The 15,606-nt window shown below is 50.2% G+C and overlaps 1 protein-coding gene across 1 annotated transcript in view; it reads left to right on the forward strand.

Annotated features, from left to right (window-relative positions):
* Positions 1-1,326: 1,326 nt before the first annotated feature.
* The window catches only part of LOC144491864 (cadherin-related family member 3-like), an 85,141-nt gene continuing 70,861 nt past the window's right edge, over positions 1,327-15,606 (forward strand). Inside the window, exons 1-2 of the mRNA XM_078210154.1 lie at positions 1,327-1,422; positions 12,230-12,236. Coding sequence (XP_078066280.1) covers positions 1,327-1,422; positions 12,230-12,236 — 103 coding nt within the window. The remainder of the gene's footprint in view (positions 1,423-12,229; positions 12,237-15,606) is intronic.

The raw sequence follows: 15,606 nt of genomic DNA on the forward strand, positions 1-15,606 counted from the left end.
GAAGCCAAATCTTTTTGACTTTGAGGTAAGAGCCAACCGATCCAAGCTATCTCCTCAGCAGATAAGAACACATTAGTCTTCCCAATTGCTTTGTTCCTCTGCTCCATTTAGGTTCTTGTTTTCCCAGTAATGTGAATGTGACACTAATAAATAAATAATATGTGATCTTTTTGTTTTTCCTACTAAAATGTAATGTTTCACAATTATCTGTGTTGAAATTACCTTGCCAATTATATGCCTATTCTGTAGCATGGTGGCATAGTAGTTGGCACTACTGCCTCACAGCGCCAGGAACTGGGTTTGATTCCCAGCTTGGGTCACTGTCTGTGCGGAGTTTGCACATTCTCCCCTTGTCTGTGTGGGTTTCCTCTGGGTGCTCCGGTTTCCTCTCACAGTCCAAAGATGTGCAGGTTAGGTGGATTGGCTATGCTAAAGTGTCCCTTAGTGTCAGGGGGACTAGCTAGGGTAAAATGCATGGGATTATGGGGATAGGGCCTGGGTGGGATTGTGGTCGGTGCAGACTCCATGGGCCGAATGGCCTCCTTCTGCCCTGTAGGACTCAAAGATTCTATGTCTTCTTGTAATGTGTTGCAGACTGCCTCAGTTTTAACAATTCTCCTCAATTTGTTGTCATCTGAAAATTTAGAAACTGGGGGCAGAATTTTTTGCTGCGGGCCTAAGCCTGTTGGTGGGAGTGGGAAGTTGGAGTGAGTTCTGCTGGAAAACGGGGTATGATGAATCTTGTGTTGCTCACCTGATTACTTCTGCAGGTGGGAGGATTAGACCACATTGCACGGTGGGCCAAGCAGGAAGTTGCACGCTCCGCTGTCATGTCCAGGCACCCTATTTAAAAGGTACCTGGACAGCCAGTGATTCACTTCAGGGCATCGGGATGACCTCCAGAAAGCAGCATGCACCGACCTATGGTTCAGCAATGCCTCTCTGGAGACTCTCCTCCAGGCCATGGAGGACAGGAGGGACATCCTCTTCCAAGCAGGAGGCTGACCTGACTTGCCAGAGCATCCTGGGAGTAGGTTGCTAGGATGGTCAGTGGCACAGGATGCAGAGGAGGGGTGCCCTGCAGGGCAGGAAATGCATGAATGAAATAATCTGTGCTGCCAGGGTAAGAGAGTCCTTTACGCCCTATAGTCACCTAATCTTCTGTCATTGGACCTGGGAGTCAATGGCAAGGCCACATCAGTTCTGCCCATCCCTAAAAGCCCTTGAGAAAGTATTGCCTCAAAGCCCCACTGCAGTCCATGTGATCTGCTGGAGGCAATGCGGGTTGTGGATCTTACCAGGCTGAAGGGGGAGGGGAACGGAACGATGTTGATGGAACTGGATGCGGTTCCAGTCAAGTGGCCTGCTTCGTCCTGGATGATCTCTAATTTCCTGAGTGCTGTTCGAACTACACTTTTCCAGGTAAGTGGACAGTATCCCCTTAAACTCTTTCTGCCACAGGAGGACATCCAGGGGAATGGCAGCAGAAGTGAGACCAAAGACTGAAGTTGTGCTGTGCCCCAGAGCTTTCTACAGTTGCATGAACCACCTCCAGATACCAGAGAACCAGTGCAAGCAAACACTGTGGCTGTCAAGGGAGTCTGGCACCGGCCAGTGTGCAATGCTGCAGGATAAGCTGTGACACATAGAACGTGGTCATCACCCATTGGCTAATGGTGCTGAATGTCACTGCTATGTTGAACTTCTATGCATCCAGCTCCTTGCAGGGACCCAGCAGGAACAGTGTGGAATCTCCCAGGCAGTTGCTCATCATTGTATTGAGTAGGTCACCAAGGCCTTGTTCAAGATGACTGGAGAGTTAATGTGCTCCCAGACTGACCCTGATAGCCAGACAGAGAGGAGTGCTTGTTTCGGGGTCAGTGCAAGCTTTCTTTAGGTGCAGAGTGTAATCGATTGCACCCGAGTTATCAAAGCTCCATTGGAACAGAAAATGGTCTTCATAAACAAGAAAGGGCTCTACTCGATCAAAGTCTAAGTAGTGTGTAATCACCAGGGAGCATCCTGCTTCACAGGGAGCACACAAGAAGCGTATGTACTTCAACGCTCCCAGGTGCAGCAACTGCTCTAGCCTCATGCACAACTTCAGAGAATAGAATCACAGAATCGTAAAATCCCTACAGTGCAGAAGGAGGCCATTCGGCCCATTGAGTCTGCACCGACCACAATCCCACCCAGGCCCCATCCTCGTAACACCATGTATTTACCCTGCTAGTCCGCCTGACACTAAGGGTCAGTTGAGCATGGCCAATCCACCTAACCCGCACATCTTTGTGGGAAGGAAACTGGAGCACCCAGAGAAAACCCACTCAGACACGGGGAAAATGTGCATACTTCGCACAGACAGTGACCCGGGGCCAGATTTGAACCTGGGTCCCTGGCGCAGTGAGGCAGCAGAGCTAACCACTGTGCCACTGTGCCACCCCAGAGGCAGATCTTCAGGGACAAGGAGTACCCATTCAAGACATGGCCACTGACACCATGAGGGACCTTCACACTGCAGTCAAAGAGTATTACAATGTCACGGATCAACCTGGACCACAATCAAGCAGACAATTAACCTACTGAAGAAGAAGTTCCATTGCCCAGACCATTCAGGTGGAGCACTGCAGTATGCACCAGTGAGGATTTCCAGGAGCTTAATTATCTTCTGCTCTCTGCATAACCCATCACAGCAGAGAGAGGAGGCCTAACTAGCAAAGGATTTGGATGAGACATATTCATCTGATGAGGATGCTGGGAAGGAGAAGGCAGAGCGGACAGGACAGCAGAATGAGGCCCCTACACCTGGGTCATGGAATGATGCACAAGGGAGGCTTGTGACACACTTATTAACATCCACTTCCGGCAGGCCTGATGCCCATGACATGCCTCCCATATAAGACCTCCAATCCACATTGCCATGACAACCCATTCTCATATGTTATTACGTACATAGCCTCTCCAATCTACGTTGCTCCACAGAAAGGGCCAGACTCTGCCACCTCTCTACAGACAGGCCCAGGAAGGTGCAGAGGGTTCACATTGCAAGTAAGAAGACAACAGTTGCTGAATAAAGGACACGGGAATAAATATGCCAACATTATTTAATGAGATAAAGCCAGCAGTCAGGGACATGTATGTAAAGTATATCCATCCTTCCAACCTGGAATGTCTAAGTGCTGTATATGATGTGCCTCTGAGTGTTATGCTGAGAAGTGGCCCCAGCATCTGTAGCTAAAATGGAGTTAGGAAGCTGGATGCAATCCTCTGTGGCCTGAGATGACCTTGGGGGCTATCCCCTTGGTGCCTGAGGCCTGAAGGCCTGGCACCTCAGGGGCGCTTGCACCACTGCAGCTACCTCATCTGCGGCTGCAGGAGAGGGTCTGACGAGCGCCTGTGTATCTTCGGAGCGCGCGGAGTGGAGGGCCCAGATGCAACAGGTTGCCACTCCTCCTCCATCTTGGTACGCACTGGCACTTCCCTGTCTACCAGGAATAGAGGAGCACCTGGAGGAGAGTTCAGGCATCTTGTCCCCCTCCTGCCTGGTCACTGCTGCAGTGATGGCCAAAGCCCTGCTGCTCAGATCTGCTACATATCCCACATTTACTGGTTGGTCTGTGAATCTGGCCCTCCATGAGGTTTGCCAAGGTCCTGATGGTGAAACACTTGAGACATTGCAGACTCAGGGCCTGGGTGGACTCTTTCAATGATGCATGGCTGCATACAGCCTCTGGCAGCTCCACTAGATGCTCTTTTGTCTGTTGCTGCAACAGCAAGTTCCATGTGAGTTCCATCAGACACCCGTCTGAAAGGCCTGGGGCTCAGAATGGGCCTGGCCTTCAACAGTCCTCCGATAGTCAGCTCACTCAGCTGTCACAGCTTCCATCAGCTGCCCCTGAATGTCTGTGAGGTACTCATCAGTTTGTGACCCTGATTCAAGCTGTGAGTCAGGCTCTGGGAGCTGATGGTTCTTACTCTGGGTGTTGAAGGTTCGTACTCTGGGAGTTCTTGGTTTTTACTCTGGGTGTTGAAGGTTCTTACTCTGGGGGTTGGAGTTTCTTACTCTGGGTGTTGTTGGTCCTTACTCTGGGTGTTGTTGGTTTTTACTCTGGGTGTTGTTGGTTTTTACTCTGGGGGTTGGAGTTTCTTACTCTGGGAGTTGATGGGTCTTACTCTGGGAGTTCTTGGTTCTTACTCTGGGTGTTGAAGGTTCTTACTCTGGGAGCTCTTGGTTCTTACTCTGGGAGTTGATGGCTCTTACTCTGGGTGTTGATGGGTCTTACTCTGGGAGTTGATGGCTCTTACAGTGCTGGTATAGTAATGCAGGAGGCTCAGGGATACTATATTTGGGTCTGGATGATGTTTAAACATGATGCCAGTGCCATGCTCCCATTAGCTGATGCAGAAATTGGCATCTTCCTGCCCCAGCCCCCTGGAAACCTGCTTCACCAGCCGTTGCGTCTCCCACTTGTTAATTGGCTGGCTGTCACCTAATTGCATTTGACCTGCCACTTCCATCCCAAACAGAATGCCACCCACGCCTGGGTCTGTTGCTGGGACCTGTGCCTCTGGCATTGAATTCTGCCTGTGGTTTCACTAGAAATTTGCCAATATCTGAGATTTGTTCTTTTGAACAGCAGATGGCAGTAAAGACTGATAATAAAGCAAGTTAATTTAAACATTATTGTAACAGCATTAATCTTCATTAGCCATCACTGTACACAATTATAATCCATCAAAAGATTATTATTGTTATATTTTATAGCATCCATTGTGGATGAGATATAGAAATTACAAATAAATTGTCCCAAAGGGATTTACCATTTCTTTAATTGTTGCTTGCCTTTTAGATCCTGTATTAAATTTAACCCTTCTTGGGCCGAAAATGCCATGAAAAAATATTTCTACTCTTTCTGACTCCTAGATTTTGTTTGTATTTAGAAAAGTTGTGTTGGTCATGTGTGAGATGAAGTGGGGAGGAGGCTGGTATGGAGCATGAACAACTGTCCACATCATATGAGCTGGATGGCCTGTTCCTACGCTGCAGACTCTAACTATTTAAAATGTTTCTCTCCATGTCGGCTAGAAATGTGCATAATATTCAATAAACTACCTCTATCATAGGCTTTACACGCAGAGGCTCAGCTTCCTTGACTTCTCAGAAGAGCAGTGCTTTCACAGGCTGAGGTATTGCTGTGTCAGGTGGTTGCAGACATTATCTGTCTCCTACAGGAATACGTGCTGGACCAGGTTACCATTACGCATTACCAGCGACTATGAAAGCGCCCACTGGCCTCAAACTTTTCACCTCCTGCCAAGTTGGCATCCACTGTCTGCAGGGCCATAGCCACAGGCTCATGGACTCAGATGAGAGCCTTGTTTGAAGTGCATGGAGCAGACTCTCTCTCTTCATCACAACATTGTCACAATGCTCTGGGTCACCAATACACTGGTGACCAAATTGGGCTCATACACCATTGTGGAGAGTGTGCATGGTTCATCTATCTGTAAGAAGTCTCACAACACCAGGTTAAAGTCCAACAGATTTATTTGGTAGCAAATACCATAAGCTTTCGGAGCACAGCTCCTTTGTCAGATGGAGTGGATATCTGTTCTCCAACAGTGCACAGACACAGAAATCAAGTTACAGAATACTAATTAGAATGCAAATCTAGAGATTTTAAATGCCGGAAAACCACAAAGGTAGAGATTTGCATTCTAATTAGTATTTTGTAACTTGATTTCTGTGTTTGTGCACTGTTGGAGAACAGATATCCACCCCATCTGACGAAGGAGCTGTGCTCCGAAAGCTTATGGTATTTGCTACCAAATAAACCTGTTGGACTTTAACCTGGTGTTGTGAGACTTCTTACTGTGCTTACCCCAGTCCAACGCCGGCATCTCCACATCATGGCCATCTATCTGTACCAGACTAAGCTGCAGATGTACCTCCAGCATTCTCCTTCTCCACAATAGCCCCCAGGGTTCAGCATCTGTCACCAACTATCTGTAAGCTTTCGATCCCTCCATTTCCAACCAAGAGGGATGCGTGTGTGGCACTTATCCCCAGGACATCATCTTCTGTGAGTGTGTCTCTTCGTGGTGGCCAACCTGCAGTCCTGTCTTCCTTTCTGGTATTTTGCACTCTCTTCTCTTACAATGGGGGAGAAAGCAGACCTGTGACTGGGTGACAGTGAGGTATTCACTCAATAGATGCAGTGCATTTGATGAGGGTGATGATGAGACACATAGAATAAGGATTAGGATGTCAATGGTGAATGCTATTGAGGCACATCAGTGACCTCAAGGGGTGCCTCAAAATGGTGCTACTGAGGCTCCTGGGATGTTGGCCCTCTTTCCTGGGCAGCAGTATCAGGAGCCTGCCTTCTGACTTTAATTGGATAACAGTCATGGGGAGGGAGCCAATCCAATTAAGAGGCCATCTCTGGCAAAATTGCTGAGCTGGTCCTGTTGTGTGCGTGTGTGAGCACGGGATCCCCGTTTTGTCTCAAAGCCCTTTCTTGCAGTACTGAGGGAGTGCAATTTTACCGGGTGTGACATTAAACTATTCAGATGGACAGTAAAGATCCTGCCGCACTACTTACAGAAGAGGGGCAGTTTTTCTGGTAGTCTGGGCAATATTCTTCCCTCAGCCGACATTCCCAAAGCAGATTAACTAGTTATAGAAATAGAAAATGCCGGAAAACCACAACAGGTCTTTTCCAGCCTTTTCTGTTTTATTTCAGGTTTCCAGCATCTGCAATATTTTGCTCATACTAACTAAGTTTTTAATCTAATTACTGTTTATGGGATCTTGCTGTACGCTAAACGATTGTTAATAATAGTAATTTTAAAATAGTCACTGCAGTTCACTTCTACCTGTGCAGAGCCTTGGTGTGTTTGTGAGGGGTACAATAAGGAGCTATATAAATGTAAGTCTTCCTTTTTGTTCTATTCCTGCCAACAGAAAAGGCATGAAATTAAGAAGAATAATATAACATTTGTTTATAGAATAAAATCCCCACAGAGCAGGAAGAGACCATTTGGCCCATCGAGTCTGCACCAACCACAATCCCATCTCGGCCCTATCCCGTAACCCCACATATTTACCCTGCCAGTCCAAATTGACACTAAGGGGCCCTATTTTACCATTTTAATTCCAAGTCCTGGGTGGATTTGAAACTGGGAGTGTTTCAGATCCGACTTTTAGACCCGTTCTCAGACGCCCCCATACGCACTGCCTGAAAAAATATCAGTGATTCCGAATCGCGCTGCACAAGCCTGTGGGTGGGGCTTAACGCGTCCGAAACCCCGCAGCTCCGATCGGAGCCTCCAACTGCACATGCGCAAAAAAAAGACAGAATAACGCTCCCCTGACACATCCCTCCCAGGCCGGTTAATGCCTCCACCTGGCCCCCACAGACATTGCCCCACCCCCCGCCACCCAGACCAATCGCAGGCCCCTCCCCCTTCCCCTCCAATGATCTCAGGTAGAGTAACAGTAGACCCCCCTTCTCCCCACCAGTCTCAGGCAGAGAGATCCACCCTTCCCCCTCCACCCTACAGATATCAGGCAGAGTGATCCCCCTCACCTCCACCCTGGACCCTCCCGCACAAGGCCCCCATCTCCTCTGGACTCTGATGGCTGTGTGACACCTCCCTCTCTCTCCCCAGTCATTGAGGCACTGATCCCCCCCCCCCCCCCCCCCCGCCCCGCCCTTCCCCATCAGCACACCTGCAAGTGCTCACTTGCCTTCCCCTCAATGCTAACAAGCAAACGGCATGGAACTTGCTGGAATGCTCTGCCAAACTGCCTGCAGCTGATCTGTCCTAACGAGGGGCAGTTCCATTAAAAACTCAAGAATGATCAGGCAGGCATTCCTGCACAAAATGTGCGCACGACCAGCCCCCCGATTCTCTGAGGGTGACCTGGGGAGGCTGCTGGATGCAGCAGAGGCGAGGCGGGACACCCTCTTCCCCCAAGGAGGATGCAGACCCAGGGGAGCTGATGGGAATGTGGCCTGGGAGGAAGTCGCCGCCTCGGTCAGTGCCAGGGCAGTGGCCCCCCGAAGCGGGAAGCAGTGCCGGAAAAGAGTTAATGACCTCATCCGTGCAGCAAGGGTGAGGGCTGACCCCCATCTTGCATCTTTCTCCAAATCTCCCCCAGATAGTCCCATCCCCAGCACCCTGCGTGCTTCCAGCTCCTGACCCCCAAGCACCTCCTTTCTTCCCCCCCAAGGCCTCCACTGTGCTTGCCCTCGAAGGGCCACCACCTGATACTCTGCAGGAGTCACGCCACCATTGCTTTTATAGCTCCTTCTGTCTCCACAGGAGAAGACCGACCAAAGCACCCATGAGAGAGTGAAGACAGGGAGTGTTGGGTCCTTGCCCCCTTTAAGGAGCGGGTGCTGGAGCTCTCAAGGGAAGGGGAGATGTGGGCTGTCATCGACAGCATGGTTGGGCTGCCATCAAGACGTGAGCATCTGTCATTCCTCCACTCACTTTGAGGCAACTTCTCAGGGTCACGAGTTTTGGGTGTGAGGGGCAAGGTTTAAAGGAGATGTACGAGGCATGTTTATTTGCACAGGGAGGTGCCTGGAACTCGCTGCCGGGGGAGGTCGCGGATGCAGATGCGATAGTGACCTTTAAGGGGTATCTCTAAGCTATGTGAATGAGACGGCAATAGAGGCATATGGTCCCTGGAATGGTCGGGGGTAACCAAATCAGATGGACAGCCTGGTCGCTATAGGCTTGGGGGGTCGAAGGGCCTGTTCCTGTGATGTAATTTTCTTGGTGCTTTGTTCTATGTTCAATGGAGAAATGTGAATCACATGTTTGGCATCCCAGATTCTTCTCCCTCCCTTGCATTTAACCTTGTGTCCTGTGTTGCAGGGACAGATCCAGACGCCCCGGGGCCTTCTGGACTCCAGGCCCTTAGTGCAACTCCCGCCCATCCTGGTCCAGACAGCTCGGACGAGTCCTCGGAGGATGTGAGTGAAGGGACCTCTGAGGGTAGCACTGTTTTGGCCTCAGTTTCCACCTCACAACTCATCATCCCAGATACTGACACGTCAGTGGATCCAATTAGTGGTGAAGCTTCTGGGTCACTCTCTGGTGAGCATGACACATCTGATAATGTACATCGAGGGGAGGAGGGAACGTCCGAGACCTCTGGCATGCGGGAGCCTGCTGGAGGTGAGGACTCAGCTGGCCCCAGGCTACATGCTGGGCCTCTGAGATCACTTCTCCCTCAGCTGCTGGAGATGCAGCAACAGAGCCAGGGAATGCAGGAGGAGCTGGTGGCCACACTGGATCAACTGTGAGGCTGTTGGGAGGAGTCCCAAAGCTTTCAGGCGGACCAGCTATTGCCTGTCTTGCGTGCTTCCCAGGCCAACACTGCAAGGGTGGCGTCTGCACTGGAAAGCCTGGGGCAGGGGATCCTCACCATGACTGGCAGGCTCCAAGCGATGGCCGAGTCACAGCAGGCCACAGCAGAGTGCCAGAGGGCAGCGGCTGAGTCACAGCGGGCCACAGCTGAGGGACTGAACAGGCTTCTCGAAATTCTGCGGCCCATGGCTGAGAGGCTTGAGAGCTTGCAGGAGACCCAGCGGGACGGTGCTGAGACACAGCGGGCTACGGCAGCAGCCTTTGAGAACGTGGCCCAGTCACAGAGGGTCATGGCTGAGGGGTTGCAGAGTGTGGCCCAGTCTCAGGGGACACTTGCTACAGCCATTGAGAGGTGGCCCCCGACTCAAATGGCCTTCGCAGAGGGCTCGACCACCATGGTAGGACATAGGTGGTCCTTCAGGACTGGCAGGGCCAGGTGACACCGGAGTTTCTGGAGCTCACTGCAGAAGCATCGTCGTCCCATGGAGTGACTCAGGGGTCCACAGGAACCTCAAGGGAGGAGGAAGGGCTCGAGCCCATGCCAGGGCCTTCCAGCCAGGAGACTGTGGCTTTGGCTACACCGTCTGACTCCCCCCTTCCTGACACCGGGGCATCTCAGGGGCACCGGGATGAAGAGGGTGTCATGGAAGCCAGGGCCCTTAAAGTCCAGGGCCTCCAGAGGATGCCCGCCACGTGCATCACAGGCAATGGGGCGAGGTAGGCAGCTGGCCCCCTCCACCTTCGATGTACATTCTGGGGAGTCACATAGCGGTAGGCCATGTAAGGTTAGGAAGTTGTAGTTGCACTGAGATGGCACGGGTGAAGGGCTGCACTAGTTAGAAAGATATTTAAGCACCGTAACATTTTCTGTTCACACGTTTTTATGTTAGAACATCTTATTTAAACACCTTTATTGCAATTAAATGTTTTTTCACCACCCACCTGTGACTAATTTGTTTCGATTATGAATCCTCTTCGTGACCCTGAGAAGTTGCCTCAAAGTGAGTGGAGGAATGACAGATGCTCACGTCTTGATGGCAGCCCAACCATGCTGTTGATGTCAGTTGGGGAGGCCCCTCAATGCTGTGTCACTGAAAAAAGGAAGGCATTGTTTCCCCAGACCCTCCTGTTCCCCACCCCACCCACCCCAGGGCCCTGTATGGGGGTTTCAGATCCCTTACCATTACACAGCTGTGGGCCCAGGTGCCAGCGTGCATGCAGAGCTCAGGTAGGAGTCAGACTAGTTTGCACCAGGGCATCATCATAATGGTGCTCAGCGAGTCGTCATCACCCTCCCGCCTGCCAAAAAACTCACTAACACAGAGTACCCAGGCCCAGCACTCTGGTGTGACAATGTGCAGGAGGTAGAAGCTATTTTGCGGGGGGGAGTTGGAACCCACAGACACAAACCCCTAGCGACTGAATGGCTGCAGCAAGTGTTCTCTGAGACTGGGCCACGCTCTGCAATCCCTCATGGCCTCCCTTGCGGCCCTCGCCTGTTTCATTTGAGCTGCCAGCCCACCAGCGCCTGGTTGGTGTTCCTCGGTGTGCTCTTCCTCCTCCTCTTCCTCCTCTTCCTGCTGGTCATCCTCCTCCCCAGCGATGCCCAACTGGTCAGCATCCACGTCCTCCTCCCAAGAGGTCACCTCCCTGTAGAGCCAGATTGTGCAAGGCACAGCACATGACCACTATGCAGGAAGGGATCACTGGGCTGTATTGTAGGACCCCGCCAGATCGGTCCAGGCACTGGAATCACATTTTGAGGAGCCCAATGCACCTCTCCACTATCGCGCGGGTGGCTACTTGGGCCTCATTATAGCGGGTCTCCGCCTCAGTCACAGGTCTCTGCACAGGCATCATCAGCCATGTCCGAAGCAGGTAACCCATATCACCCAGGAGCCACTCCCGCAGCCTGGGCTCCTCCTCAAATGCCTCTGGGATGTCTGAGCTCCTGACAATGAAGCTGTCATGCAGACTCCCTGGGTGTCTTACGCAGACATGCATAATGTTCATGTTGTGGTCACACACTAGTTGAACATTCAGGGAGTGGAACCCCTTTCTGATGAATCTTTGCGCATTCTGTAGGGGGGCCTTGAGGGCGACGTGTGTGCAGTCAACGGCCTCCTGTACGTTAGGCATCTCCGCAATGGCTGCGAACCCTGCAGCCCAGGCTTCCTGATGGGCCTGGTCCAGGTTAAATTTGATGTACTGCCCAGCCCGGGCATACAGGGCTTCAGTGACCTGCCTGACACAGGTGTACACGGCTGAATGGGAGATGCCACAGACATCTCCGCTCGGGATCTGGAAGGAGCCAGTCGTGTAAAAGTTCATAGCAGCCGTCAATTTGACAGCCACTGAGAGTGGGTACCCCCCCTGCCTCTAGGTGCCAGGTCCTGCAACAGGTGGCACAGGTGTTGCACTGTCTCTTTTCGGAGGCAGAGACATCGGCGGCACACTATGTCCGACATCTGTTCAAATGACACTCGTGCACGGAATTGCCGGGGTCTCTGCTCCCTCCTTCTCCTCCCCCTCTCTCCTGCCTGCAAGGGGGGGGGCGGGGGAATGGAGAGGAACACATGTAGAGGTTAAGGAATGATGCTTGCCTCTAGCACATCAGCAGTCACTGTCCATAGCCCCCAATTCCCCCAGCCACATGCTCCCCATAATCATAGCCCCCCCCAAAACTCCCCTAGCCACATGCTCCCCACAATCACCACCCTTCAAACTCCCCCAGCCAAATGCTCCCCACGCTCATTGTTCCAGAGGAGCAGCTAGAGAGGTGATTCAAGTGAGGAAAGCTAGTAGTAAAGAGGGATTTAATTTTTTTTCTTTCTTTTTTCAGAGTTTTTGTAAGGCAGCCAGAAGTCTAAAACCGGAAGTAGGCCCCAGTGAGACCTGGGAGTTTTTTTTTCTGACGTCAGCCAGTAGCGTGCAGAAGGTTTAAAAAGCAGGCCGCTCTATCCAGCAGACAGCGTTATGAGCGGTTGGCGAGTGAGAGGGAGCAGAGTGGGACGGCTTTGGCTCAAACAGGCTTCGGCGTGAACAGGCAGAGGCGAGGGTAGGTCCCGGTAAGTTGTTATTGTTTCTTCAGAGTAGAAAGAATGCCAGGCAGGATGTTGGAATCAGGAGGGCTAAAAGAAGACATGAGGTTGCTTTGGCAGACAAGGTGAAGGATAATCCTAAGAGCTTCTACAGGTATATTAAGAGCAAAAGGATAGTAAGGGATAAAATTGGTCCTCTTGAAGATCAGAGTGGTCGGCTATGTATGGAACCAAAAGAAATGGGGGAGATATTAAATGGGTTTTTTGCATCCGTATTTACTAAGGAAACTGGCATGGAGTCTATGGAAATAAGGCAAACAAGTAGGGAGGTCATGGAACCTATACAGATTAAAGGGGAGGAGGTGCTTGCTGTCTTGAGGCAAATCAGAGTAGGTAAATCCCCAGGACCGGACAGGGTATTCCCTCGAACCTTGAAGGAGACTAGTGTTGAAATTGCAGGGGCCCTGGCAGATATATTTAAAATGTCAGTATCCACGGGTGAGGTGCCGGATGATTGGAGGATAGCTCATGTTGTTCCGTTGTTTAAAAAAGGCTCAAAAAGTAATGCGGGAAATTATAGGTCGGTGAGTTTGACGTCAGTAGTAGGTAAATTATTGGAAGGAGTATTAAGAGATAGGATCTACAAATATTTGGATAGACAGGGACTTATTAGGGAGAGTCAACATGGCTTTGTGCGTGGTAGGTCATGTTTAACCAACCTATTAGAGTTTTTCGAGGAGGTTACCAGGAAAGTGGATGAAGGGAAGGCAGTGGATGTTGTCTACATGGACTTCAGTAAGACCTTTGACAAGGTCCCGCATGGGAGGTTAGTCAGGAAGGTTCAGTCGCTAGGAATACATGGAGAAGTAGTAAATTGGATTAGACATTGGCTCAATGGAAGAAGCCAGAGAGTGGTAGTGGAGGATTGCTTCTCTGAGTGGAGGCCTGTGACTAGTGGTGTGCCACAGGGATCAGTGCTGGGTCCATTGTTGTTTGTCATCTATATCAATGATCTGGATGATAATGTGGTAAATTGGATCAGCAAGTTTGCTGATGATACAAAGATTGGAGGTGTAGTGGACAGTGAGGAAGGTTTTCAAAGCTTGCAGAGGGATTTGGACCAGCTAGAAAAATGGGCTGAAACATGGCAGATGGAATTTAATGCAGACAAGTGTGAGGTATTGCACTTTGGAAGGACAAACCAAGGTAGAACGTACAAGGTACATGGTAGGACACTGAAGAGTGCAGTTGAACAGAGGGATCTGGGAATACAGATACATAATTCCCTAAAAGTGGCGTCACAGGTAGATAGGGTCGTAAAGAATGCTTTTGGTACATTGGCCTTTATAAATCAAAGTATTGAGTATTGGAGTTGGAATGTTATGGTGAGGTTGTATAAGACATTGGTGAGGCCGAATTTAGAGTATTGTGTGCAGTTTTGGTCACCTAATTACAAAAAGGATATTAATAAGGTTGAAAGAGTGCAGAGAAGGTTTACAAGGATGTTGCCGGGACTTGCGAAACTGAGTTACAGAGAAAGGTTGAATAGGTTAGGACTTTATTCCCTGGAGCGTAGAAGAATGAGGGGAGATTTGATAGAGGTGTATAAAATTACGATGGGGATAGATAGAGTGAATGCAAGCAGGTTTTTTCCACTGAGGCTAGCGGAGAAAATAACTAGAGGACGTGGGTTAAGGGTGAGGGGGGAAAAGTTTAAAGGGAATATTAGTGGGGGCTTCTTCACACAGAGAGTGGTGGGAGTTTGGAATGAGCTGCCAGATGAGGTGGTGAATGCGGGCTCACTTTTAACATTTAAGAAAAACTTGGACAGGTACATGGATGAGAGGGGTGTGGAGGGATATGGTCCAGGTGCAGGTCAGTGGGACTAGGCACAAAAATGGTTTGGCACAGGCAAGAAGGGCCAAAAGGCCTGGTTCTGTGCTGTAATGTTCTATGGTTCTATGGTTCTAATCACAGCCCCCCCAATTCCCCCAGCCACATGCTCCCCACAATCACAACTTCTTGCAAAGTTGAGAGGCTGCAGCAATGCAATTTGTAGGGGCTTTGTGCACAACCTTCAGCTGGAGGTGAGCTGAGTGCACTAGGACCCAGCAGCACCGCAAGTCCCGAGGTCAGCGCTGAGACCCAGGCCGTGCTGCAAGTCGGATATTGGAGACCCTGCTAAGCAACAGCCCCCCACCCCCCACACACTTGCAGAGCCGCAACCAACCCGAGAAAGAAAATGGCCGCAACAAAAGGACACCCGTGAGCAGCAGAGAGCCGTTGGACGCTCGGCACTTACCTCCTCATTAACCCTCACTGATGGAGCACCTGAATTGGACTTTTATGGAGCATGTCTGTGTGGTGAACCATAGATGGTTACCACTATGGGTACTTGTACATATGTTACTCTTGTTACTGTTGGGGTTAGGGTTTGGGTGTTCCACCTGTTATCATTGTTTATGTGGTACACTCTGTTCGGCTCCGCCTTCTTACAGGAGTATAAAGGTCACTGCTACTTCCTAGTAGCCCTTAGTCTGGGATAGTATTGTTAAGTAGTGTGCTCCAATCTTGTTGTGAATAAAAGCCTTTATTCCCGGGTATGTCCTAGCCTCCCGTGTGAATCAATCGCGCATCAGTCTGTTTTGCGCTGATTCCATATTGGTGAATATTTTGGTAAAGGAGGAAGTGTTGGTAAAGTTGGGCGTGCGACCCAATAATTTAATTTAAATGCATTCTTTTAATTTTTGGGCCTTGGTAAAGGGGGAACCGGCGTAGAGGCGGGCGCGGATCGCGCTACTAGCCTCACGCCCGACTTTACCAAGTTTTCGCACCTGAAAACAGACGCAACTTGATGGTAAAATTATGCCCTAAGCATCAATTTAGCATGGCCAATCAACGTAACCTGCACATCTTTGGAGTGTCGGAGGAAACTGGAGCACCTGAGGAAACCCACGCAGACACAGAGAAAATGTGCAAATTCCACCCAGTCACCTGAAGCCGGAATTGAATTCGAGTTGCTGGTGCTGCGAGGAAGCAGTGCTAACCACTGGGCCACCGTGCCGCCCTTTTAAATACTTCATCTTGAATTCTAAGTATATATCATAAATGGTTAATGGATTCCAGTGCTGTGTTTCCATGCATTAAAATATTGCCATTTTAATCTTACTTAAATATC

Source organism: Mustelus asterias, chromosome 3 (genome assembly GCF_964213995.1).
Source record: "Mustelus asterias chromosome 3, sMusAst1.hap1.1, whole genome shotgun sequence".
NCBI classification, from domain to species: domain Eukaryota; kingdom Metazoa; phylum Chordata; class Chondrichthyes; order Carcharhiniformes; family Triakidae; genus Mustelus; species Mustelus asterias.